The sequence below is a fragment of the Cloeon dipterum genome, chromosome X, assembly GCF_949628265.1.
Source record: "Cloeon dipterum chromosome X, ieCloDipt1.1, whole genome shotgun sequence".
NCBI lineage: Eukaryota > Metazoa > Arthropoda > Insecta > Ephemeroptera > Baetidae > Cloeon > Cloeon dipterum.
The window spans coordinates 31,245,793-31,269,194 of NC_088790.1; the positions used below are offsets into that span (position 1 = coordinate 31,245,793).

General features: G+C 41.7%; 4 protein-coding genes across 7 annotated transcripts in view; 2 read left to right on the plus strand and 2 right to left on the minus strand.

Annotated features, from left to right (window-relative positions):
• Nucleotides 1-16: 16 nt before the first annotated feature.
• On the minus strand, nucleotides 17-5,867 carry LOC135944871 (probable aconitate hydratase, mitochondrial). Its single transcript, XM_065492079.1, has 12 exons — nucleotides 5,725-5,867; nucleotides 5,195-5,340; nucleotides 4,783-5,134; nucleotides 3,686-3,844; nucleotides 2,959-3,285; nucleotides 2,776-2,905; nucleotides 2,562-2,719; nucleotides 1,784-2,248; nucleotides 1,407-1,504; nucleotides 1,212-1,348; nucleotides 944-1,155; nucleotides 17-438 (listed from the first exon to the last, which is right to left on the minus strand). The coding sequence occupies exons 1-12, from the start codon at nucleotides 5,755-5,757 to the stop codon at nucleotides 298-300; spliced, it is 2,358 nt and encodes a 785-aa protein (XP_065348151.1). The 5' UTR covers nucleotides 5,758-5,867; the 3' UTR covers nucleotides 17-297.
• Nucleotides 5,868-6,062: 195 nt separating this feature from the next.
• Nucleotides 6,063-10,694, plus strand: LOC135944872 (splicing factor U2AF 50 kDa subunit-like). Its single transcript, XM_065492080.1, is given in 10 exon segments — nucleotides 6,063-6,311; nucleotides 6,314-6,494; nucleotides 6,560-6,675; nucleotides 6,749-6,876; nucleotides 7,130-7,385; nucleotides 7,491-7,618; nucleotides 9,496-9,618; nucleotides 9,871-10,029; nucleotides 10,088-10,252; nucleotides 10,419-10,694. Coding segments are annotated over 10 exon segments (1,458 nt in total). The 5' UTR covers nucleotides 6,063-6,241; the 3' UTR covers nucleotides 10,551-10,694.
• LOC135944874 (uncharacterized Golgi apparatus membrane protein-like protein CG5021) lies at nucleotides 10,688-13,010 on the minus strand. 4 transcript variants are annotated; one of them, XM_065492084.1, is made up of 6 exons: nucleotides 12,854-13,010; nucleotides 12,683-12,747; nucleotides 12,391-12,625; nucleotides 12,209-12,334; nucleotides 10,888-11,022; nucleotides 10,688-10,834 (listed from the first exon to the last, which is right to left on the minus strand). In XM_065492084.1, the coding sequence occupies exons 1-6, from the start codon at nucleotides 12,866-12,868 to the stop codon at nucleotides 10,775-10,777; spliced, it is 636 nt and encodes a 211-aa protein (XP_065348156.1). In that variant the 5' UTR covers nucleotides 12,869-13,010; the 3' UTR covers nucleotides 10,688-10,774. The 4 variants fall into 4 exon arrangements, with proteins under 4 accessions (XP_065348156.1, XP_065348157.1, XP_065348155.1 ...); XM_065492085.1 differs by having other exon boundaries at nucleotides 12,209-12,322; nucleotides 12,854-13,009; XM_065492083.1 differs by lacking the exon at nucleotides 12,854-13,010 and having other exon boundaries at nucleotides 12,209-12,322; nucleotides 12,683-12,845.
• A 9,007-nt stretch (nucleotides 13,011-22,017) lies between these two features.
• LOC135945649 (uncharacterized) overlaps nucleotides 22,018-23,402 on the plus strand; it is a 56,779-nt gene continuing 55,394 nt past the window's right edge. Inside the window, exon 1 of the mRNA XM_065493468.1 lies at nucleotides 22,018-22,133. Within this exon, the coding sequence (XP_065349540.1) occupies nucleotides 22,054-22,133 (80 nt within the window). The 5' untranslated portion in view covers nucleotides 22,018-22,053. The remainder of the gene's footprint in view (nucleotides 22,134-23,402) is intronic.

Consider the following 23,402-nt stretch of genomic DNA (forward strand, 5'->3'; position numbering starts at 1 on the left):
AAGCAAATAAACTAGCTTTTATTTTATAATTGAGTAACAGGGTTCTTTATTTGTATTCAAATCTCTGCGTTGCACACGTGGAGCAACAATATTGATTCCCGTCCGTCAGGCAAGGTGGTTTTGTACAACGCCATTTTTTGCGTAACTGCCATCTTTCGTTTGCCGCTGCTTATTAGAATAAGTTAAATGGCTAGAAACAAAGTCTACTGCATCACAAGGCTTGCTAAACGTCGACACAAAATGCGGTCTCTCCCTTTTCTTTTTTACTTTCCAGTCCGTCTACGGGGTTTGACTAGTTTACTTCTTGCCAGCGGCGATCTGCTTCATCCTGTTGAGGGCACTTCCAGCCTTGAACCAGCCGATCTGCTGCTCGTTGAACGAGTGGTTCAGCGTGATCTTCTCTACCTTGTTTCCATTTTTGATTTCCGCCTGCAGGGGCTAAAAAACAAGAGAAAGAGTTTTTTGAGATCAGATGAGCGAAAAAAAAATCAAAATCGAATTTAAGCTCTCAGAACATGCTTGGTTTCCCCCTTGAGATCGATTCAGACCTTCAGAACAGGTGATAAATCGTCAACTAGCGTCAGGGTAGCCCTCGAACAATCGATTCTTAATTTACTACCACTTTAATGACGCCTGACGGGCTATGTATTTGTTTGATTTGCAAGATCCGTATTTGTGCCGCGGAAATTTGGCCGATCGATAGCCCCGCCAACTTCTTTTTCTCTCACGAGTCAGTTGAACGGAGTGAAGGTAGCTTTCGGAGAGGTCAACCACAGGGAGCTCTTTGTAAATGTTACAAATACAGATCCCGTCAGGCGTCTTTAGAGTGACCACAAAATGAGAATCGATCATTCAATGGCTACCCGGACACCAGGTAACGATTTATCAGAAGCAAAAGAGTACCTTTAATTCATTAAATGACTTAGTTTACAGCTTTCTGTACCTTTCCGGGGGCAAAGTCCTTAAGACCAAGGAGGGAAATCTTGCTGGTGGGCTGGATTTTGTCGTAGTCGGCAGGGTTGGCGAAGGTGAGTGGAAGCATGCCCTGCTTCTTCAGGTTCGTCTCGTGGATGCGCGCGAATGACTTGACAATAATGGCGCGGCCTCCCAAGTGACGGGGCTCCAAAGCGGCGTGCTCCCGACTGCTGCCCTCACCTGCTCAGTAACACCAATTTAATTTCATTTCCACTAAATTAGAAAGCGGCACGAACCGTAGTTCTCGTCTCCGACGGTGACCCACTTGATGCCCTTGGACTTGTACGACCTCGCGACCTCAGGAACTCCGGCCCACTCGCCAGTTGCCTGGTTCTTGATTTTGTTGACTTCGCTATTTTCATAGTTGACAGCACTGCAGGAACATGACCGCGTTAGTGTCTATTGAGGGAGATGGAAATTTAATTATGTACCCGATGAACATGTTGTTGGAAATGTTGTCCAAGTGACCTCTGTACTTCAGCCAGGGACCAGCCGCGGAAATGTGATCAGTTGTGCACTTGCCCTTAACCTGGAATCAAAATAAGAAGAGAAATTTGAATTAATTACCTTTTAGTGAAATCCTGGAGGCTTTTATTGACTATTACGAGCAATTTTTTAATTTCAGAGTGAAAATTTTAGACTTTTGGATTCAAACACTATTTTAAAAAAATCACCCTGAGCTCAGGGTAAGCACTAGGGGGCTGAAACTCTCATGAAAGTCTTACAGAAGGGTAAAATGATTTTTAAGACCATTTTTGGATTTACAGATCAAAATTTTAGTTAAACGAGAGTTTCAATTCAATCCTACCTTGATGAGCACGGTCAGGTCGATCAAGTCCTTGCCGTCCCAGACGTCGAAGGGCTCGAGCAGCTGCAGTCTTTGCGACTTGGGGTCAACATCGACCTTGAGGCTCTTTCCGTCAGAGGGAGGCGCCTGGTAGGTGTCCTCTCCAGGGTCGAATCCACGCTGGGGCAATTCATCACCGTAGGGAGAGTCGAGCAGGAATTCCTTTCCATCAGCGCCCTTGAGTTTGTCCTTTGTGGGGTCGAAATTCAGGGTGCCGGCCAGCGAGAGGGCAGTCACCAGCTCAGGGGAGGTGACGAACGCGTGGGTGGCGGGGTTGGCGTCGTTGCGAGCAGTGAAGTTGCGGTTGTATGAGGTCACGATCGTGTTCTTGTCGCCCTTCTTGATGTCCTGACGGTCCCACTGGCCGATGCAAGGACCGCACGCGTTGGCCAGAACCACGCCGCCAAAGTCACGCAGTGTTTTCGCCTGAGAATTTTATAGAAATGAGATTTTTCGACACAAAATGAACTTGCTACTGCGCATGCGATCTGACGACACAGCCAGCTGACTGAGAGCAGTCTTAGTTCAATACATTAGCAGCTGAGAGCTTTTGACGTCACAGGGGAGACGCATGCGCAGGAACGACCAAAAAATTATTGTGTTCCGCGCACTAAAGTTACGTGCGTTTTGCTTTGTGCCTTTGCTCGCACGCCACAAAACATTTTTCGATTGCAAAATAAAAAGCCCCGCCTATTTTGAACTTCAGGAATCGATTCGAATGTAAAAAAATGTGACTTACAATTCCGTCGCGCTCAATGGTGGCACGGATCTGCTCCGAGCCAGGGGTAATGTTGAAGGCGGCCTTGGACTTGAGTCCGTGCTGCATGGCCTGCTTGACAATGCTGGCGCAGCGGCCCATGTCTTCGTAGCTCGAGTTGGTACAGCTACCAATGAGGCCTATAAAAATATAATTAATCCTCTGCGAATTTTGATTTCATTAAATCAATACTAACCGACTTTGACCTCCAGAGGCCAGCCCTTTTCCTGGGCGGTCTTTCCGATTTGGGAGATGGGGTGAGCCAAGTCGGGGGTGAAGGGGCCGTTGATGTGAGGCTCCAGGGTGCTCAGGTTAATCTCGACAACCTAAAATTAAATTGTCAATAAAACCGTAATTCTACAAAGATTTAATTACAAACCTCGTCGTATTTCGCACCCTCGTCAGCGGAAAGAAGCGACTTCTGGAACTTGTCAGCAACCTCAGCGATTCCGCCGCGGTTGGTGGCCTGCAGGTAGCTCCTCATGCGGTGGTTGTAGGGGAACACGGAGGTGGTAGCACCGATTTCAGCACCCATGTTGCAGATGGTGGCCATGCCCGTGCAGGAAATGGAGTCGACGCCGGGGCCGAAGTACTCGACAATGGCGCCAGTGCCGCCCTTGACGGTCAGGATGCCCGCAACCTTCAGGATCACGTCCTTCGGGGACGTCCAACCCTTCAGCTCGCCAGTCAGCTTGACTCCAATAACCTGAATTGGGGAAAATTAAATAAGGGATGATTCGTTTAGCCAGTATTTTTGGCGTCGAAACAGTTGAAAAAGGGGGCGTAACCAAGGGATTACAATATGGGGGCTTACCACGCCCCCTACGAGTGGCGAGCAGTATCCACGCCGCCATATTGTAGTCCTACGGTTACGCCCCTTCTTTAGCACTTTCAACGCCGAATATTTCGGTTTCACGCACATAAAAATCTACTATTTATCAATGTTGATTTTAGCTTTGTATGTTTATCGATAATGAAGCAGACATTGAGCAAACAAAATGAAGTGATTGATTAATTAATTACAAAGTTCATAAGATCGTTGGCAGGCTGCCATTAGTGGCAATTTCGTTCTGTTGAGTCACTGCCAATCTTTTTTCGCTTTTTACCTTAGGGCACTTCAGTTCCCAGGGAATATTAGCCATGACGTCGACGGCGTCGGCACCTCCGACACCGATGCACAGGCCTCCGAGACCGCCTCCGTTGGGGGTGTGAGAGTCCGTGCCGATCATCAGAAGACCGGGGAAGGCGTAGTTTTCCAGAATGATCTATGGAAAAAAGAGGAAAGAAAAAAAGTTATTTTTTTGAAGTCTCAGAAAAAATCGTTTTATTTTTTTATGTGTTGTCGATAACCATACTAATAAAACGTGTCTTATCATGTTGTATTTATTGGTTCACGCCTCTTGAAATCGAAGCATTTGAAAAATTTTGCAAGAGATCTGGCCTTTTTTAGAAAAGAATTTTAAATTTCCGTTTTTTCAAAAATATTTCATTTGTTAGACATTGAAAAAAAATTACTGTAATTTCCTGGTTTGCTTAAATTTGTTTGGAATTTTTTAAATGTTTTAAACGAAATTGTAAGCGAAATTACGTCAGTAAAGCTTCCATTATCAGTGTTGAAATGCCTTTTTTAATTACAGCTCATGACTTGTGAGTGTTTCCTTGAAAAATTTGACAATCGCTTTAGCTGAGCACCATTTCGATTTATTAAAATGTTGTTAGGGCTCCGTAGAGGTTTCAAAATAACCAAATTTGAAAGAAAAAAATCAAATATGAAGCAATATTTCCGGAAAATCTGGTAAATTAACTTCTCGTAGTTTAAAAAATTGAGATTATCTCAAGTCCTAATTAATTTAAAGCAGCACTTTGAGTCAAAAGATACTTAATAAGACGGCAATTTATTTATTTTATAAATATTTTGAGGGAAATGCTTTGGGTCACCCCTGGGTTCAATTAAAACCATCAAAACACCTAATAAATCAAACCCTGGCGTCAGGGGAGCCCTCGAGGATCGATATAATTTAATTTTAATTTTTTTAGCCACTTTACGAACGCCTTAACCTCTGAAATTGTTCCAAATGTGAGATCTACACACTGTTGGAACGTCCATTTCGTTCAATTTAACCCTTTAGAAGCCATCAGGGTGCTCAGGAAAGACCCTGATGGCTTCCAAACAGTCCTTTATTTATTTAAAAACTGCTGTTACCTGGTGAATGATTCCAGAGCCTGGCTTCCAGAAACCAACTCCGTACTTGGCACCGGCGGACTTGAGGAAGTTGTAGACCTCCGAGTTGATGTCCTTGGCGCGGGCGAGATCCTTGTCTCCGCCGAGCTGGGCCTCGATCAAGTGGTCGCAGTGGATGGTGGAGGGCACGGCCACCCTGGGCAGGCCGGACGAGATAAACTGCAGCATGGCCATTTGGGCGGTGGCGTCCTGCATGGCCACCCTGTCGGGTCGCAGGCGCAGGTACGAGGTGCCGCGCTCCACTTCCTGGCTCTGGGGCTCATCGATGTGGCCGTAAAGCACCTTCTCGGACAGTGTCAAAGGTCGGTTCAGTCTGAAATCAGCGGCCGTCATCCGTTATCGCTCGGCAAACAAGCAATAAATTTTTTTAAACCTTTTCTTGATGATGTCCACGGTCTTCTGCAGCTTTTCGTGGGGCAAATTCTCGTTGTCGAACTTGCTCATTGCCACCTTCTGGGCGGCCGAGGTGAGGGGGGACGCGTGGAAGCATCTTCGCTGGATCTCTGGGGCCCAGGAGGCCTGCGAAAATTGCAACAAATTAATCGATTTGAGCGCGAAATTATTTTTTTGGGGTCGCGAGCAATGAGATTGAGATTAAAACGCAATTTATATTCATGTTCAAGAGCATCAGCTGACCTTATTACCCTCTACATAATTATTTGACCTTTCGTGACTCTCTAATTATAGTACGTACTAATGATTTCGGCCAACGTTTGGATTTTTGCAGCTAAAGAAGAAGTGCTGCGCATGAAGAACAGCCGGGACCCGACGATCAAATCAATAGAAAACGAAAAATATTTTGAAAAAACACCTCTTGTGGAGAAAAATATTCTGTTTATTTTTTCAACGGAATTCCAGGCGATTTAGAGATAATGGGAGGAAACTAGAAAAAATTAAGCTCACCTGTCTCGATACGACTCGCAAGCAGTTCGCCATGATTGCGAGAGAACCGAGAAAAATTCTGAGCAGGAAAGGCTAGGATAGGATTAAGAGCGCTCCCTGTTCAAAGTCCGTGTTCTTAACTTGCAGCGGGAAATTTGAAATTCGCTAAGAATTTCAAGTGCAGCGCCTCTTTTGTAACTGAATCACCAGTCTTCCCGTTCAACATGAACGAGCCTTCTAGAATTTAAACTAGCTACCTCGATTTCATTGGTTAATCTGACTGACGCATGCGCACAGCAGCACAACCGAACAGTTCGATCTGCGCGTCTCCTGCCCCCTGCCGCCGCCAGCGCCAAAGCCAGTTCAACTCAAGCTGATCAAGCTCCATGTTTGTTATCGGCCGATTGAAGTGAGTCGTATTTTAACCAAATTACGTGTTTCGCGGAGACATTCGCTGGTTTTCTGTGTGAAAATCAGTGAATTTTAGTCTCGGGCAGTGACTGGATACTGAAACGGCGGCCGCAGAGCCACATTAAAAATGGGAGAGGACAAAACCGGCAAATCGGGTAAGCATCATGCTAAAATGGCGCCGCGTGGACGTGCTTGTGTCCTAAAACGCCGTGTTATGCATCTTCAGGAGACAGAGACCGCGATCGGGACAGAAGGCGGAGGTCGCGATCACGGGACCACCGGAAAAGATCCGGCTCTCGCAACAGGGCGGTGGCGGAGCAGCCCCCGCGCAATCGCTCCAGATCGAGAAGTCGCGAGCGGAGAGAAAGGAAGAGAAGCCGGTCAGTGCAGAATTTATAACATGAGCTTAATTTATGACTCTTTTATTTATGATACACGCAAACAGATCACGTAGCCCCAAGGACAAAAGAGCAATTCGCAGGAGGAAGCCTTCCCTGTACTGGGATGTGCCCCCTCCGGGCTTCGAACACATCACTCCCCTGCAATACAAAGCTATGCAAGGTACGGATGGTAATTTTTGTCAAATAATTATGCAATTAGACTTGTATTTTAATATTTGAATGCTTAATTTCAGCTGCGGGCCAAATTCCTGCGAATATTGTAGCAGATACGCCTCAGGCAGCTGTGCCTGTGGTCGGCTCGACAATAACTCGGCAAGCCAGGAGACTGTACGTCGGCAACATACCGTTTGGTGTTACTGAGGTGAGATAATTAATTAGGGATCAGGATTTGGTTCTGGTAAATCCTGTCTGGATTTTTTTTAAGTGCGTCGAAACAGTCAAAGAGGGGGGCGTAACCGAGGGAATACAACATGGCGGCTCAGCGCACTTCCCTGCCATGTCTGCGTTGCCATATTCTATTCCCTTGGTTACGCCCCCCTCAATTTTGACTCCAAAAATTTTGATTTTCCGCCAAAACTCGAAGAAAACATTCCTAATTGGTTTGAAATTTTCAGGAAGAAATGATGGAGTTCTTCAACCAGCAAATGCACCTGTCGGGTTTGGCCCAGGCCGCAGGAAACCCTGTTCTGGCGTGCCAGATTAATCTGGACAAGAACTTCGCCTTCCTCGAGTTCCGCTCGATAGACGAGACGACTCAGGCAATGGCGTTCGACGGAATAAACTTCAAGGGGCAGAGCTTGAAGATTCGGCGGCCGCACGACTATCAGCCGATGCCCGGCATGTCCGAAAACCCCTCGATGAATGTACCAGGTATCTATCTTGACAGATTGAATTTAAAAACACCAAGTGGTTTCGTTGGAAGGAACCACGTTTAGAGATAATCGGAGGTTTCAAAGTATTTTCCAATTGTTGCAGGTGTAATTAGCACGGTGGTACCGGATTCCCCCCACAAAATCTTCATTGGTGGTTTACCCAACTACTTAAATGAAGAGCAAGTGGGCTTCTCCGGCTCGGGCCCGCAGAGCTCGGCGCTCGGATCAGTGGTATTTATCCATGTTGCGACTGTGCCACCTCCTTGTTTTGGGCTCTCTCTAGGTTGGGGGTGTTTTGCCCACAGGTTAAAAGCAGAGGCGACTTAAAGAGGTTCATTCTCGCTCTCGTAGACCGGCCGATATTTTTTGTCTCACTCATTTCCAGTGCATTCGTCCGACTCGTAACGAAACGGAAAAGAAAAACAAACATATGTTCTCTCTTTCTTTCTATCTCCGACTTTTCAGGGTTCCTTTCAGCTCTCATTTTCAGGCACACACGCACGCTTAAAAGACACGTGATCTAATGAACCTCTGCTTTCTGCCCCCCTTTTAGCAAGGTATCATGGTTAATAGACCTGTGACACTCGAGAGATGGGCACTCACAGTTTGGATAATGCCAGGCAAGTGTGTGGCACCATACAAGTGTTTCAAGCGCTCGCTCTCGCCCCCCGACTAAACCGAAACTGAAAATCCAATCCGGGGCCTCGGAATTTATTATAAAAAATTTAAATAATGTCGGAAAATCATCGTCACTCTGAATGTCCCCTGTTTGGTGTTAAAATCATTGTTCTTTTTTCTGTTTTGGGTGTTTTTGGTAAGTCACAAACAACAACGCGCCTGTTTCGCGAATTTCTAAAAGGGCGGGGCCTGAGGAACGGGGGGGTTAGGCGGACGGCCACAGTTCTTTCCTAATTCAAAGTGTCGTGGATAAAGGCGGTTTGTTCTCACTTTGGCGTAATTTTTAGGAAAAAAATATGATTGAGTCAATTAAGAGACAAAAACAACGTAATCATCGGAACACAAAAAAGCTTTCTAGCTGAAAGAAAATAATTATTAAGGAATGCAACGATTTTGGTTTCGGTAAAACAGGAAGTGGAGGAAATATTTCGTAAAAGGCTGGCTTTTTTACGTCGTCCGTCAGGTTGGGAAATATTCAGGTACCCGGAATGCACGGATCTCAAACGAGCTTGGATTAATTATTTTTTGGCAGGAATCCTGACAGTGAAATTTAGTAACTTGGTTCGGCCTCCTCCTAGAAAAACTCTTGTCTACCTGCGCTGCAGCAATTTCCAAAATAATTATTAATCACGTTAAATTGCCAATATTTTTTTATCGTTCTCGCCACTAAACTGCAATTTCCTGAAAAAAGGTGAAATTGGGACAGAAAAAGATCCCGATGGACGCTCTAATCTAGACCGTGGCTCTGGATTAAAACCTTTTTCTGTTTTAAAAAATGGAAATTTCGGAAATATCCAGTGTTCAGTGTATTTATTTTTTAAAGAATTAAATTAAAATTTATTTTTGTGGTAGATTTCTTCGCTGAAAATCGGATAGAGCCTTGAAAACTAGCTTAAATATACTGGGAAAATGTGACATCAACAAGCTTATGTTAAAATTTCGAATTTAGGGACTTTCGGGACTGAAATAACAATGGCCAAAAATTTCGAAATCGAATTAAAAATTTATAGTTCCATTTGGATAAAACCTGTGTTTTAGACACTGTCCAGTGAGACTAATCGATCGGTGGTTTAATTTCGAAAGACAGAAAAGCTCGAATTTTCTAAAAATTCAGGATTTTACGTGCGCAGTTTTATTTTTTAAATCCCAAAGTCGGTCTAGTAAATTTTCTATTGCTTTATTTAGTTCAGGTTAACCTTCCTCCTGTTTTCCTTTAAAAAAAATCAATAATCAGCCGAGGGGGAACAAATTCTTCATTTCCGCGACACTGAATCTTTTCGCCACTGTGTGCGGGTGGGTGGAAGGGTGGTTGGGGTCTCTGGACGCTTTGGGGGGCAGACAACCTCGGTCTGGACTCACGAAACCGGCGCCACGCGTCGCCCCTGTCTTTGCGGCAGAGCAAAGCGTTTTAACGAGTGTCCTGTTCGCAGATCAAGGACCTGCTTTCGTCGTTCGGACAACTGCGAGCGTTCAACCTCGTCAAAGACTCGGCCACGGGCCTCTCCAAGGGATATGCATTTTGTGAATATGTCGACGTCAGCGTTACTGACCAGGTACGTGTTTCATTTATTTTAAAATTAAAAAAAATGCAAACAAAAGACTTAATTTTTGGGCTTAATAATCATTTCTATCTTTTGTTTGCAATTTTATAAGCAGTATCTTTTCATGATGATTTTAATTAATTGACAAGCATATGTCTGAAATTATTGATGACATTTTTTCCACTCTGAACATCCAATTAACCCTCTAAATAAATCTTTTCTGAGAAAAAACTAATTTTCCCCTCTCCACGAATTATTTTCCAGGCGATTGCAGGCCTGAACGGAATGCAACTGGGCGACAAGAAGCTGATCGTTCAAAGAGCCAGCGTTGGCGCCAAGAACAACACCCTGACTGCACAGGCGCCTGTGCAGGTGCAAGTGCCAGGACTGAACCTCCTCGCGGGAGCAGGCCCGGCCACCGAGGTAATTTCAATCGAATCTTAACATTTCCTCGATTTGCTAATTTTTTTATAAATTGCAGATTCTATGTCTGATGAACATGGTGACGCCGGAAGACTTGCTGGATGAGGAGGAGTACGAGGACATTCTGGAGGACATCCGGGAAGAGTGCGGCCGGCACGGAATCGTTCGATCCCTAGAAATTCCAAAACCTATCAAAGGTGTCGATGTACCTGGTTGTGGAAAGGTTCGCATCGATAATTTTTACTGTTCTAATTTTCTAAATGATGAATTTTATTCAAAGACAAGCATATATCTGACCCTTGATGAGTTACCTCTCTGATTTTTCTTAATTTCATTAAATTATTAATTCTTGTAAGGCCTTTTTATTAAAATAATGTTCTCATTCGCAGGTATTTGTTGAGTTTAACACGATTGGAGACTGTCAGAAGGCCCAGCAAGCGTTGACTGGTCGCAAGTTTAACAACCGAGTCGTGGTCACGTCGTATTATGACCCCGACAAGTACCACCGGCGTGAATTTTAGGATTAGAATTTTAATCGGTGTCACTTCAGAATAATTATGATTTTGCATGGCGATTCGAATATGTGTATCTTGCTAGAGGCCTGTGTTTCATGTAGATTTAAATCACAGAAAAAAAACAATAAAATAAATGAACATAATTAAGGATTTGAACATCTTTTATTTGTAACTTAAACACTAATAAACGCAGTGCACGGAACAGAATCATTCAGGATCACATTTGTTGGTTAAATTATATTCGTGTTTTGACCAGACTGTGGAGGAGATCGGCTCATCATTCCCACGACCTGAGAATTATTACTATTTAATAAAGGAATTTAGTAGAAATGAATCTGCCTACATTTTGAAGGACTTGCTGCTTCATGAAATTGTTGGTCAACCCTGAGAAGGTAACGTCCTTGTTGCCTCCGACCTTGCACTTGACGTAGCCGTAAAGGTTGGCACCTGTCAGGGTCAGGCCAATGCACACTAACAACTGGAACAATAAAAATAAATTCATTTAATCATTAGGACTCATTTAAAAATCACGTCCAATTCACAATATCATTTTTGCCGTTTTTTTTTAATTTCTAAGGTCACGCGACCTGAAGAAGGTGGTTGCAAGTCAATGGTAAAATATTTCAACTGAATTTCGGCAAATGTGCTCAAAAGTACTGAAAAAATCATTAAAACCGGCCTGGGAGCGGATCTCAGGTCGCGGGATACCCTGAAAAAGGTCTTAAGGGTACCGCACGTCAAAGCCCTTCCCGAGACCTGTCCGATGAGGGGTCGTGGTCGACGATCGGATGAACGGCCGAATTTTAACAAAAATAAAACCAATTTCGTCCCCGAGAGCGAAAAACCGAAAAAAATTAACTTTAATTTTTCTATGGGTGCGAAAAATCTGAAACTCGGATTGCAGACCGGCGTTGGACCTGCGCATGCGATGGAGTTGGTAAGACCCTTCAAGCTTCCCCTATTCGAAAGAAATTGCGAATTTTCGATTTGCATTGTTATCCTTATGGAGGTGGTTAAAAAATAATGTTTTTCAAACTTCAAAATTTATCTATTCGTAGGATTTTGATCGGATTGGCTCGTATTAACTCTTAAAATAATCCCAGATAAATTTCGCGTCGATTGATGTGCCATTTTTTAATTTTCAACCAAAACCGGAGATATGGCCAGCAAAAATCATTAAAAATTTCGACATTTTCGAAAATTTAGCCAGAAAAAATTCGTAAAAGTTCTAAAAATTGTCTGATTTTTAAAAACCAAACACGGACGGACGCGTCCTACTGAGGGGCATCGATTGGTATCATAATCGGCACCGTCCGACCCATAGGGCCCCGCCTGGGCCCCCAAAACCAAAGTTGGCAAGTGTCACAAATCGCGTTTTTTCGACTTTAAAAATTAATAACTCGGCTCCTACGAATCGTACAGTAAAAAACAAAAGTTAATCAGACTTGCCGTGAAATTCTGCGTTTTTAGGCCGAATTGCCGCCACGCCCCCGAAATTTGCTATATTTTAAAGTGTTTGGTTTTATTTATTTAAATTCCCCTCCAGGCACAGATTCAGTTTCTGACATTTTAGAACCTTTTGGTCTCATTTAAAAATCACAAATATTTACCGCCTTATTATTAAATTTCCAACGTAATAATATTCAGGAAAAAATAATTCATACCAGCCATCGGAATTTGAAGCCGAAAAGGGCGACGATAAACAGCAGGGCCCAGAGGACGGGAAAAGCGACCAAGGCAATCCAGAAGACACGCACCTCGCCAGGATCCACTCGTCCCTGCACGGCGCCCTGGAAAGGCGCCCATGAGTACCAAATTTATGAGTTACAAAAAGGCCATTTCTCACCTTCCGGGACTCGAAAACCCAGTGGCTTTCACCATTATCGTCGATGTAGTTCCACCATCGCAGACCGACCATCAACCTGCCCGTCACATTCTTCACCGTCCAAAAGTCTAGGGAATGCAGGAACACGATGAAGATGAAACTGGCGATGAAACTGTTGCTGAAGAGGCCGCACAAAAGGTAGACGACCAGCGCGGCGCCGCGAAACGCCAGGTGGAAGAACGTCACGTACGGGTGCCTACGCAAAAAAGAGCTTATCAAACCAGGAAAAAAATTGTAAACTATAATATCAGACTTGAATCGGCCTTTGACGTTGTCCTCGTCGCCGAATTCGACCGTGTCGTCGTCGAGCAGGGGCACCTGGCGAACAGAAGAAGGAGCGGCTGCCATTACTGTTCTCTCGGCATCATTGCACGCATTAATTCGAGCTTGTTATCGCCTCTGTTTACACCTACGTCGTACGTACCGTGGCAGAGTCCATCGTCCCCTTTGTGCCAGCCTGCGACCAATTGATGCCCCACTACCACACACTACTCCCTGCCCTGTTGGTCGTGATTCACAATTTTTCTTCGGACAACACGGCAAAACGTAAATAATACGACGTCAGATGTTTAAAAGGCCCTGCGCCCTGCTCACTGATTTCAGCAGGTTAAGAATTTCTCTATTTCTATGGCTACTCACTGATGGCAGATGGCAGGTCGAGCGCTGTTTCAACCAATCAAAAGCCGGCAATGCTTAAATTTGCCGCTTCTTCCTCGTAAATGAGGAAGAATAACAGTTGGCGGTCTGTGATTGGTTGATATTAGCACTTGACCTGCCACCAGTGAGTAGTTGGAGAAATTCTCGGCTCGCTCTCGCCCGCGTCATTGGATTGAGCGGAGATTGGAGCATGCATCGATGACCGCTAGGTGGCAGGTACGCCTACAAATTAAATTAACGCCTCTTACAGAATGTTGAGAAATCATTTTTGCGCTGTTAGTAAAGTTCGCAGCGGAATTCTCGATTGAAATCATTATTACGAAGCTCAATGTTCCATGAATTTTTCATAATGCTTAATGAACGGTGGTAATTAAATTGGTATTCAAGTGGTTCCATGCAATTTAAAAAAGATAATTTAGGAAAACTTCTAAAAACATGGCGGAAATTTAAAAAAAAAACTCATGTCGTCGATTGAGGAACAAAAACTGGTCCTCTAATACTCTCTAAATTAAAAAGAAAGGGTTAAACGCACAAATTTAAAGGATAATTCAACATATTCTCGTCCTTTTAATAAATAAAACAAACAGATTGAATATAAAACAAAAGAACAAACGCCCGTTTTGGCCTGAAAAGTCGATTGTACTTGTCTGATGCTTTTTGTGAGCGAACCGCAGACATATGCTTTCGGTTTTCACCCCCATTCCGTCGGTCTGTCTGGCGAATCCTCTCAAATTACCCCTTCAACACAAAAAACCCTCCAAAAACAAAGACAATTGTAGAAAGCCTGCATGCGAATTTATTCGGCAGTTGTTTTCGTCTGCGCGCTGTAGACAAAACAAACAAACGAACAAACGAAAAGCTGGCTATTGTTTCGACTTTTGCTGTGTTTAAATGTGATTAATTTGCGATCGAAAATCACGGCTCGTGCACCCTCTACGCTTTTCAGTTAGTTGTTGGTTGTCTTGAATAACTTGGGCGCGTGCATATGTATGTACATAATATGGATTCAGTGCGCTCTATTTGTCCCATTTGTAAGGAAGACCACAATGCTTGCTGCGCTCGCTTCTTTTAAAATAAATAATATATTATTATGCAGCTTTTCTGCACTTCAAGGGATGCATTTGGATCACTTGGCCGTTGAACCCTTATTTTTTGTTCTCATTTGTAGCGTAAAAATATGATTACAAAATAATTCAGGAAACAATATATGTCTAAAAAGATTCTTTGCTACAGCAAAAATTCAATTTTCTCCGAAATTTGCAGCGCTTGAGCACATTTTCTTTGCAGATTTCGATTCCTCTGGTCGAGATCTGTCCAACAGCGTGTGAAACCTTTTAGGGAAACTCTTTGTTGGGAAATAAGATCAGATTTCAAGTAAGGAGACAGTGCTAACTTTTGAAGCAACTTTTCTAAAAAAATCACTCTGCTACTTTGGTCAATTTTGGCTTTAACTGAATTCTAATGGATCAGCTCATGCATTGGCAATTAGGATTTTCCAGAAAGACCGTTTTTGACAAAGTTTCTGAGCCCACCAATCGATTCCTGAGGGTCGAATTAGTTAAAGTGGACGTTTTTTCCGTTAAAAAAGTGCAGCGCGACGTGCGAACTTTTTTCCCGCCAAAACAAAATGAATGCGAGAAGTGCGCATGCGTCAGAGCTGGTTTGAGCACTTGCAGGGATACCACCTATTAGAATGACTTCCTTGTCACATCCAGCCTACTCTCACGCATGCGCACTTCTCGCATTAATTTTGTTTTGGCGGGAAAAAAGTTCGCACGTCGCGCTGCACTTTTTTAACGGAAAAAACGTCAACTCTACCTAATTCGACCCTCAGGAATCGATTGGTGGGCTCAAAAAATTCGTCAAAGACGGTCTTTAAGATATTGGGGCTATTTTCTCGAATTTTTTACGCATATTTATTGATGAAAATGAACGGAAACAATAAACTCTTCCAAAAGAGGGGTTTTAAGGGGGTAAATTAGGGTTCAAATTTCAATTTTTCTATTTTAGGCACAGAAAAAGAACAAAATTCGTTAAAAATATAATTAAACAATAGAGTTTTTTAGGGGTTGATAAAGCAACTGATTCCACGTTTTAATTCAAGAATAAAGAGATAAAAATACAAGAAATTCTATTTTATTCCTTTTGAAATGCATTTTTTTCTAGACGGCCTGTTAAAAAATTCAAACTGCTCTTAGAATTGCCGGAAAATGTAATTTAAATTTGTATTTTATACTTGGCAATTTGATAATGTAACGAATCCAAACTGCTCATTTAGCCAGGGCAAGCAGAAGAGTAAACAAGTGTGCATTAAATCTTGGTTCTTTTTAATGAGGCCTTATACTTATTCCGAGAGGCAAATAAGCACATAATTATCCGGAAAACAGGAGGAAGGCGGAGAGCGGCTGCGGCGGCGGCGTTTTTCCTCTCAATTAATTAAGCGGCGTGCTCGAAGGGCAGCAAAAAAGCTTTGGTGCAGCAGCGCGCGCGGATGCTGGAGAGGAGCACAAGTGGGTGTTGAAGCGTGTTCTTCATTTTTCGCAAGTGCCGCCGCCGCTGCTGTGTTTTATATTTTGAAAGCGCCGGAGCGAGCGGGCTGTTGCGGGATGAAATTGGCCCCGAGTGCGCGTGCCCGCACACGCCGCTGCCTCGGCAACCTGCACCCTCGCCCCGACCAACCCCCCCGCAAGCCAAGCCAAGCTAAAAGCGGCAGTGAGTGTCCAGTCCCGGTGGCGCATAGGGGTGCGTGCCCGCCGCTCCTGCACCCTGCACCCTGTGCCGCCCTGAGAGCACGCATTCATGGACTAGTCCACACCGCGCACGCCATGTGAGTAGTTGTTCCGTTCGCCCCCCGATGAGGGAGGCAGGCAGGCGGGGGGCACCCCTTCGCGCACGGGTTAACCACAACAAATTACGAACGACCCCCGACACCAGCGTGTTGGGGGTTTTCCCTATGGGGTTTTCACAGGAAAATCATGCGAGGGGGTAGAAATCTGCAAATATTTGGCTAATTTATTGTTAAAAATAAAAATAAAAATATAATTTTAAAATATTGAATAGAAAATCCTTAAAAAATTGAGGTAACTCCCAATTTTATTTAGTTTATAATAATTTTTTCAAAGGAAAATTATGGCAGGGGTTTATTTTGCGCTAAATTTGTTTGTTCAAAGTTAAAATTTGCTAATTTTTTAGATTTTTTGTTCATTTTGATCAGGATTTCAACCACAAAACAAAACAAAAACGTTTAAATATCGCATTAATAGTAGTTTAAAATTTATTTTTCCTCCACATCTTCACTGAATTGTCACATTTATAAATAAAATCCTAAATTATAGCAAAATTAAATGTTAATTAGTGTAATTTTAGAATATTAAATAGAAAATTCTTTAAAATTTAGGTAACTCCCAATCGTTTTTAATTAAAAAAATTTTAATTTCTCTAAAAATTATTTTTATTCTTGCTAAATTTTGATTCCTCTCTTCGCGTTCTGTCTTAAGGTGTGCAAATAAACAGCTAAATTTCCCTTCTGGCCGCATGATTAGCTGATTTTCTCAGAAATTTTAAAAGCAATCTGGGAAAATTTCAGCTCTTTTCCAAATTTTCACGCATAATTTTGAAATATTTATTTCTTGAATTATCAAGCAAATGGTTACAACAAAATCATTACTGTAATACGTTTTTTCTTCAGATAATAAATCCTTTTTGTAGACATCATTGTTGCCTAATTAACATGTTTTTTCTTTTAAAAATGTTAATGAATAGATTTACCAAATGTACAAAATTGAAAAAGTAAAGTAAACCTTTTGAGTTTGTTATGATTTCCTTTAGAAATCAAAAATGTAATTTATAAAAAAACAAAAGAAAGATTTTCTCACTCTTGTGGCTTATTTTAGCCCTTTATTAATTAATTATTAAACCTATCAAAGATGAAAAATAGCAACAAAACTCATTTTAGGCACGCGGAAAAATTTTTAATTACAAAAAAATTTGTTTTTTTGAAATTCGTGTTTGGTTTGTTAAAAGTTGCACAATTTTACCGGGAGTTTTTCGGACCAAAAATGTTTTATTTTTTCACAAAACTTCAATAATTACAGATGTAAACTTTAAGACTCAATTTTCATCTAATTTTCTTCCTTTTTTTGATGGGTGAAAATGGAAAAAAACATTTTGTTCAAAAATACCTTTAATTTAATCATTCAAGAAAATGGTACATTAAGTGAAATAAAATCATCAGTTTTGAAAGCTAACGTTTCTTTGTCCTCACAAGTGAAAATATATAAAATTAATCTAAAATAAAAATTTACAATAAATCCCAATATAATTTTAAAAAAGAATTAAAGCCATTAACCTGAATATTTCATGAAATAACTTTAAAAAAGGAAATATATTGGTCGAACGATACAAAAAAGGGACATTTCCACGCAATTTACTATTGCATTGTTTACCAAGAGGAAGTTTCTAAACAGATATCGATCCAGCAAAAAGTATATAAATAGAATGGATGAGAAATAAATTCAAATGAAGCCGTGCAGCGAGAGAGGCGGGATGAAAATACCGTCGCATCGTAATTTAATTTAATTTGCATGGCAACACACAGTGCAGGTGCGCAACGCAATCAAAAAAGTTTCAAAGGAAGAGACTACTACTTATAAAAAAGTTTGCAGCGCATTGCTTGAGCAAACCTTTTTCTTTTCCTTTTTTTTTTGCTGCCGGCTACAAAGTTTGCCGAAGGAATTAACTTGAATGAAGCTTATATATTTGAAGCAGCGCTTTGAACTTGTGAAATGCGCATTGTAGATATCAATCTGCATATAAATACCGCGCTTTGATCGCTCTTTTCTCACTCGCCACTTTGCACCACATTAATGATGTCACGATCATCCACTTGCCTCACAAAATAATTGCCGCATTTTCCGCACCATAGAAACCACTTTGCTTTAATTATTAGAAAATAACGTAAATAAGTCAAATTTGGATTTGAATGGCCTCTATTTCTGTTGTCAGTCGCATGGGGTGGGGTGTGTAATAGGGGTTGAATTGGATGGTACCCTTAAAACCCCAAAAAAAGAGCGGTGTCCTGTTAATTTTATAATATTGCGACCAGATTTTTACTCACCGGGCATTTTATTGCATCCGGCTCAATAAAAAACTTTGTGCCACCCGAATCTCGGGTTGTAGTGGTCCAATTTACAAAAAATAAGTACCGTTAGACTCGTCTTGAAGAGAACTAAGTAGCTGAATTGGTTTGAAGAAGACAATTACTCGTTAACGTCGTGCTAAGGTGTTGAAACGGACGAAAAATGCTTAATTTCACGTTATGGAGGGGGTTAAAAAGGGGGATGGGGTTTGGTGGGTCTCAAACCCCTTTAGTGCACTTGGGGACGTTGAGACGAGTCTAAAGGTATGTGGTTTTTCAAAATCAGATGATTAGAAGTCGAGATTTGGTCGATCTTCGTTTTTTACCAACCTCAAAAAACAAGGTTTTTCGTTTTCTTTATTTTTTATTAAAAAAATTAGGCGAAATACCATTCAAAATTTTAACGTTTCTAACTTAATTTTTTGTGTTCTACAAAATGGCTATGCCAAAATTCAAAAATTTTGATAAATTCATTTTCAAATTTGAGTTTAAAATGAAAAAATCAAATTTTGTGACCTTGACCTTTGACCTACAACTTTGAGATCATTATAAAAGTTGTTTGCCTTGTTGAGACAAGTTTAACGATTTTTTAATTTTTGATCTAGGACCACCCTTACCCAAGTTATGAGGTACTCAAAATTATCAGATGTTTATTTTTTTTCTTTTTCACGGATTTACCAAAGTTAAAATTTAAATCAAAATTTTTCCTGGAGGATTAACTAGTTTCTAATTCTAAAATAGTCAAAACATTTCCAAAAAGTGAATTTTTCATGCTTCTAAAAATAAATTTAATTAAAAAAAAATTGCAGTATATCTCGAGGCAGACAAATTGTGAGTAGGAAGAAAGGCAAAATATGCAAAAGTCAAAGGTGGAAACAAAGCATGGCGGGCGGGCGCAGGAGGCAAGAGTGAGTGGAAAATGGAACACACGGCGCGCTGTGCTAAATTTTTGATTAGGCCTCGTGCACTGCACACACGTTAATTCGCCAGGGAGCTGTTCAGCGTTCTGCCCGCTTTGCAGTGGATGGACTCGCGCAGCTGAATCTGGCCAACTTGATTATCACCGCCAACAACACACGGCTCCCGACTCACGACTCCCGAGTCCCGCGCAAAACCGCACCAAACATGCGCGAAAACGTGGATTTAGGACGAGCAGGGGGTTGCTTTTGTTTTGAATGCGGTTTTAGGCTGTTGCATAATTAAATTAGACGCTTTTGAGCATGAAAAACAAAATCTCATTTAAAAACGTTGCATTTTTATATTTAAAGACTGTCTCTGACAAAGTTTTTGAGCCCACCAATCGATTCCTGGTGGTCGAATTAGGTAAAATTGACGTTTTTTCTGCTAAAAAAAGTGCAAAGCGACGTGCGAACTTTTTTTCCCGCCAAAACAATTTGAATGCGAGAACTGCGCATGCGTGAGAGCTGGTTTGAGCACTTGCAGGGATACCACCTGTACGAGTGACTTCTCTGTCAGATCCAGCCAGCTCTGACGCATGCGCACTTCTCGTATTCATTTGTTTTGGCGGGAAAAAAAGTTCGCACGTCGCTTTGCACTTTTTTAACGGAAAAAACATCCACTTTACCTAATTCGACCCTCAGGAATCGATTGCTGTGAGCTCAGAAATTTCATCAAAGACTGTCTTAAAATTGCGCAATTTTCCCAGCAGGTGAGTTTATTGCTCAAATATATGTCGAAATATTCTTACAGCCTTTTTCGAGCTATTGTTTACATCCAAAAAACATAAACAACAAACGTTATCTTTATTACCAATAATTTTTTAAAGGAATTTGACGATTTTGAGCACCTCGGAAACATATCAGAGCATTTAAAAATAATGAAATATACCTTTGGCCTTTGGTGTGTCAAGAATTTATTTCTTTTCAACTTCTCCCGAGTGTCCACTGACGGAAAAAATTTTTCCTGCGCCGCCTGAACTGTCTGAAGCGAAAAAATGAGCGCAATGTGACACTTTATGCTCGATAAATCAAAGGTACGTTTTAAAGAAAGAAGCAGACGCTCACACACATGACGTGCAGACCCAGACGGATGATTTTTATTTACAAACGCATCTGCCTGCTCGGCATTATTGTCGAGGGCGTTGAGGGTAGGTCAGGGGAGCGCTTGTCCCTTTTGTTTGCGTGTGTACACATTTTATATGTATACGCGCAGCATGTAGCTCGCACACGTGCACAAAGCATACTCGAGAAACGAAACAGCAGGATGGGAAGGTTTTCAAATAATGTTTTGAATGCGTCCAGAGGAGTCGCCCGTGGAGCAATTGTTTTGCTTTTTAAAAATTATTTTTACGCAATTTTTAAAGAAGTCATTTCTTTATTTTCATGAAAATAGAAAATTGGTAACAAATAACAAATAGGGAGATAGAGGAGTGAAGGGAAACTAATTTTCAAAGGTTGAGAAACACGAAAAAAGTCAGTTAGGAAGTTAAAAAATGTATTTTTAAAGGTTGCTAGCCGCTCAATCGAGAAGATTTTAACGATTTTAATATTGCTAGGTGCTGTGAAATGTTTAAGAAGGGGTAAAACACGAGTAAAATTTTAAAAAATTCTGATTTACATAAAGGGAAAAAAATAAAATTTGGTAAGAAAGCCGATTTTTTTTTAATTTATCGTGGAAATAATTAATATTTTTGTTTCTGTTTCTTTACTAACAGCTGATTAGCCCTTTTAATTTGCGAATCGACCGTTAGATGGCACATCAGGCCAAAGGAAATGTAGCAAAATACGCGGGAATGAAATTATTCGGTCAACATGCCTCTTTTTCGATGCTTCTAATTGGCCGACTGGATTAGCCTCCATTATTTCGACGCTATATTGAATTCTGACCGGCGGGAAACCCAACTCAGATCGCAACCTGGCCCCCGGTGATTTTTTTAATTTACGAAGATGAAGGATTGAAAGGGAAATAATCTAAAAATTAATTTTTAAAGGCTGAAAAACTGTCCGTAACATCACGATAAAATCAGGAAGGAAAATCTAATTTTAAATAATTTATTTTAATATTTTAAGGCTGCTATAGTCGCTCAATGAAGAGGATTTTTACGGCTAAATGCTGTCAAATATTTAAAAAGTGGCGAAATACGTACAAAAATTTAAAAAAACCTGTTTTAACGGGAAAGAAAAAATATTTGCACCCCTGACAACAATTTTTTTTTAAAATTGGTAAGAAAGCCGATTTTTTTTAAAGAAAAACCAAGAAGATGAAGGATTGAAAAGAAACTAATCCAAAAAATAATTTTTAAAGGCTGAAAAACTGTTCGTTCGTAACAAAAAAATCAGGAAAGGAAATTACAATTTATTATTTTTTTTAAGGCTGCTGCTCGCTCATTTAAGAGGATTATATATTGATAAAGTGCTGTTAAAAATTAAAAAAGGGGTGAAATCCATCGAAAATTATTAAAAAAAACCTGTTTTAACGAGAAATAAAATATTTACACCCCTGACGACGAATAAAAAATCACTCGGCACCGCATTTGGCAGGCTCATTATTTCCGGCGTGGCGGAAAAACGGGAAAACGGAGGAAATTCGGATAACCAAAAGGAGGGTTACGTGCGGCTGCCTCCCCCGCTGCACCGCGCGTCGCATCGCTATCTGGATCCCTTCACTCGCCTCGGGCGGCATTGAAAAGCAAGCGGGCGGTCACAAAAGTAGTGAGTGAGTGAGTGTGTTTCTCTTCCCCATTGCATCGTGAGCAGCGGCGGCAGCAGCAGCAGCCCCTAGGCCGCCGTCGCCGCATTTTTCGGTGGTTAGGTTAGTCGCTCGCTTGGCGTCGTCAGAGAAAGAGCTGCGGTCGTGGTCGGCGCCGCGCAATGCCGGCTCGGCGCCCCGAGTTGCCCGTCGTCGGCATCGACGCGACGACGCCCTTCCGACGCCAGAAACCCGTGAAAAGGTAGAGTTATTATCATTTTTTGCTGTACTCCCGCGAGTAAAGAAGAGAAGACTGCTCTTCTCTTTCTGTGTGTGGCTCACAGCTGCTCGTCGCCGAGCACGAGGTCGAGGAGAAAGAAAAAGCGTACGTCTGCTCCTCTGCTGCATTCATTTTACATACACGGGACACGGGGGGTTGCGTGAATTCTCTCGCAGCACTCCGCTAGATTGAATTTCCTCTGCTCGCGTGATTTATTCGATCGTGGCCCGCCAGCTGCACGAATCAAAAATGAGCCTATAAGCGACACTCCTTTTCTGATTTTCTGTCGGAATCGAAATTCTTCTAGCTGTCAATTAGATTTCAAAAATCAGCAGGCGGCTTGTCCGGTTTGTGGCTTGTCGTTTAGGGGAGAGGGTGCGTGAAGTCACAAAAGAATCCTCGGCTGAAAGGAGTAAACAAGTATAGATGGACCACCTCGACCACTTCAAAAGCACCCCCGAGAAATCGTCGGGTCTTTAGAAATTGTTAGAAGCGATTATTTCGTCTATTGACACCCGATTTATGTGGATTTAAGGTTCCAAAGGTGAATAGTCTGCTTTATATCCCAGGAGCGTTTTAGATATTCGAGGAATCTAAATTATTTAAACGATTTGAAATTGGCCAGATATTTATTTTTCTTGTTAAAGATGACAAACGGAATTCAAAGAGATGGCGCCAGTGGATTCTTTCGATTGTTATTTAAGACTAAATCCTGCTTCTGTGCATTCTTCTCCAATAATTATTTCTCCAGACGGGCTGAAAACAAAATTCAGTTCAGCCATTCGCTGTAAAAACGTCGGAAAAGAATTTTTATTTCAAAAAATTATTTTTTACGATTCTACGGCGATTGGCTAAACATTTTCTTAGTTAAATCGTAAAGCAAAGTTTATTTCCACTCTTTTTGAGCCGCCTGATAAAGTCATTTTAGCTGTCAATATTTGGCTCTTTTCGTCCCTTTTCCAGATTTTTGTGTGCCTTTGCCGTGGGTGCTCTATACAAACGAACAGAGATTGACCCAAAGATTAAAACGAACCCAAGTCGCCACCGCGCATCGTTCAGAAGACATTCTCTATTCGTCACTCCTGCAGGGATGAAAATCGTAATTCTTTTTCTTTTTCGTGGGACCCAAGATTCCACTAACTCTTAATTAAAAAATTAATTGATTTTACTAAAAATCACCGGGTTCTGGGTTGCGATCTGTATTGGTTCCCGCTGGTCAGAATTCAATATGGCGTCGAAATTTAAAAATAT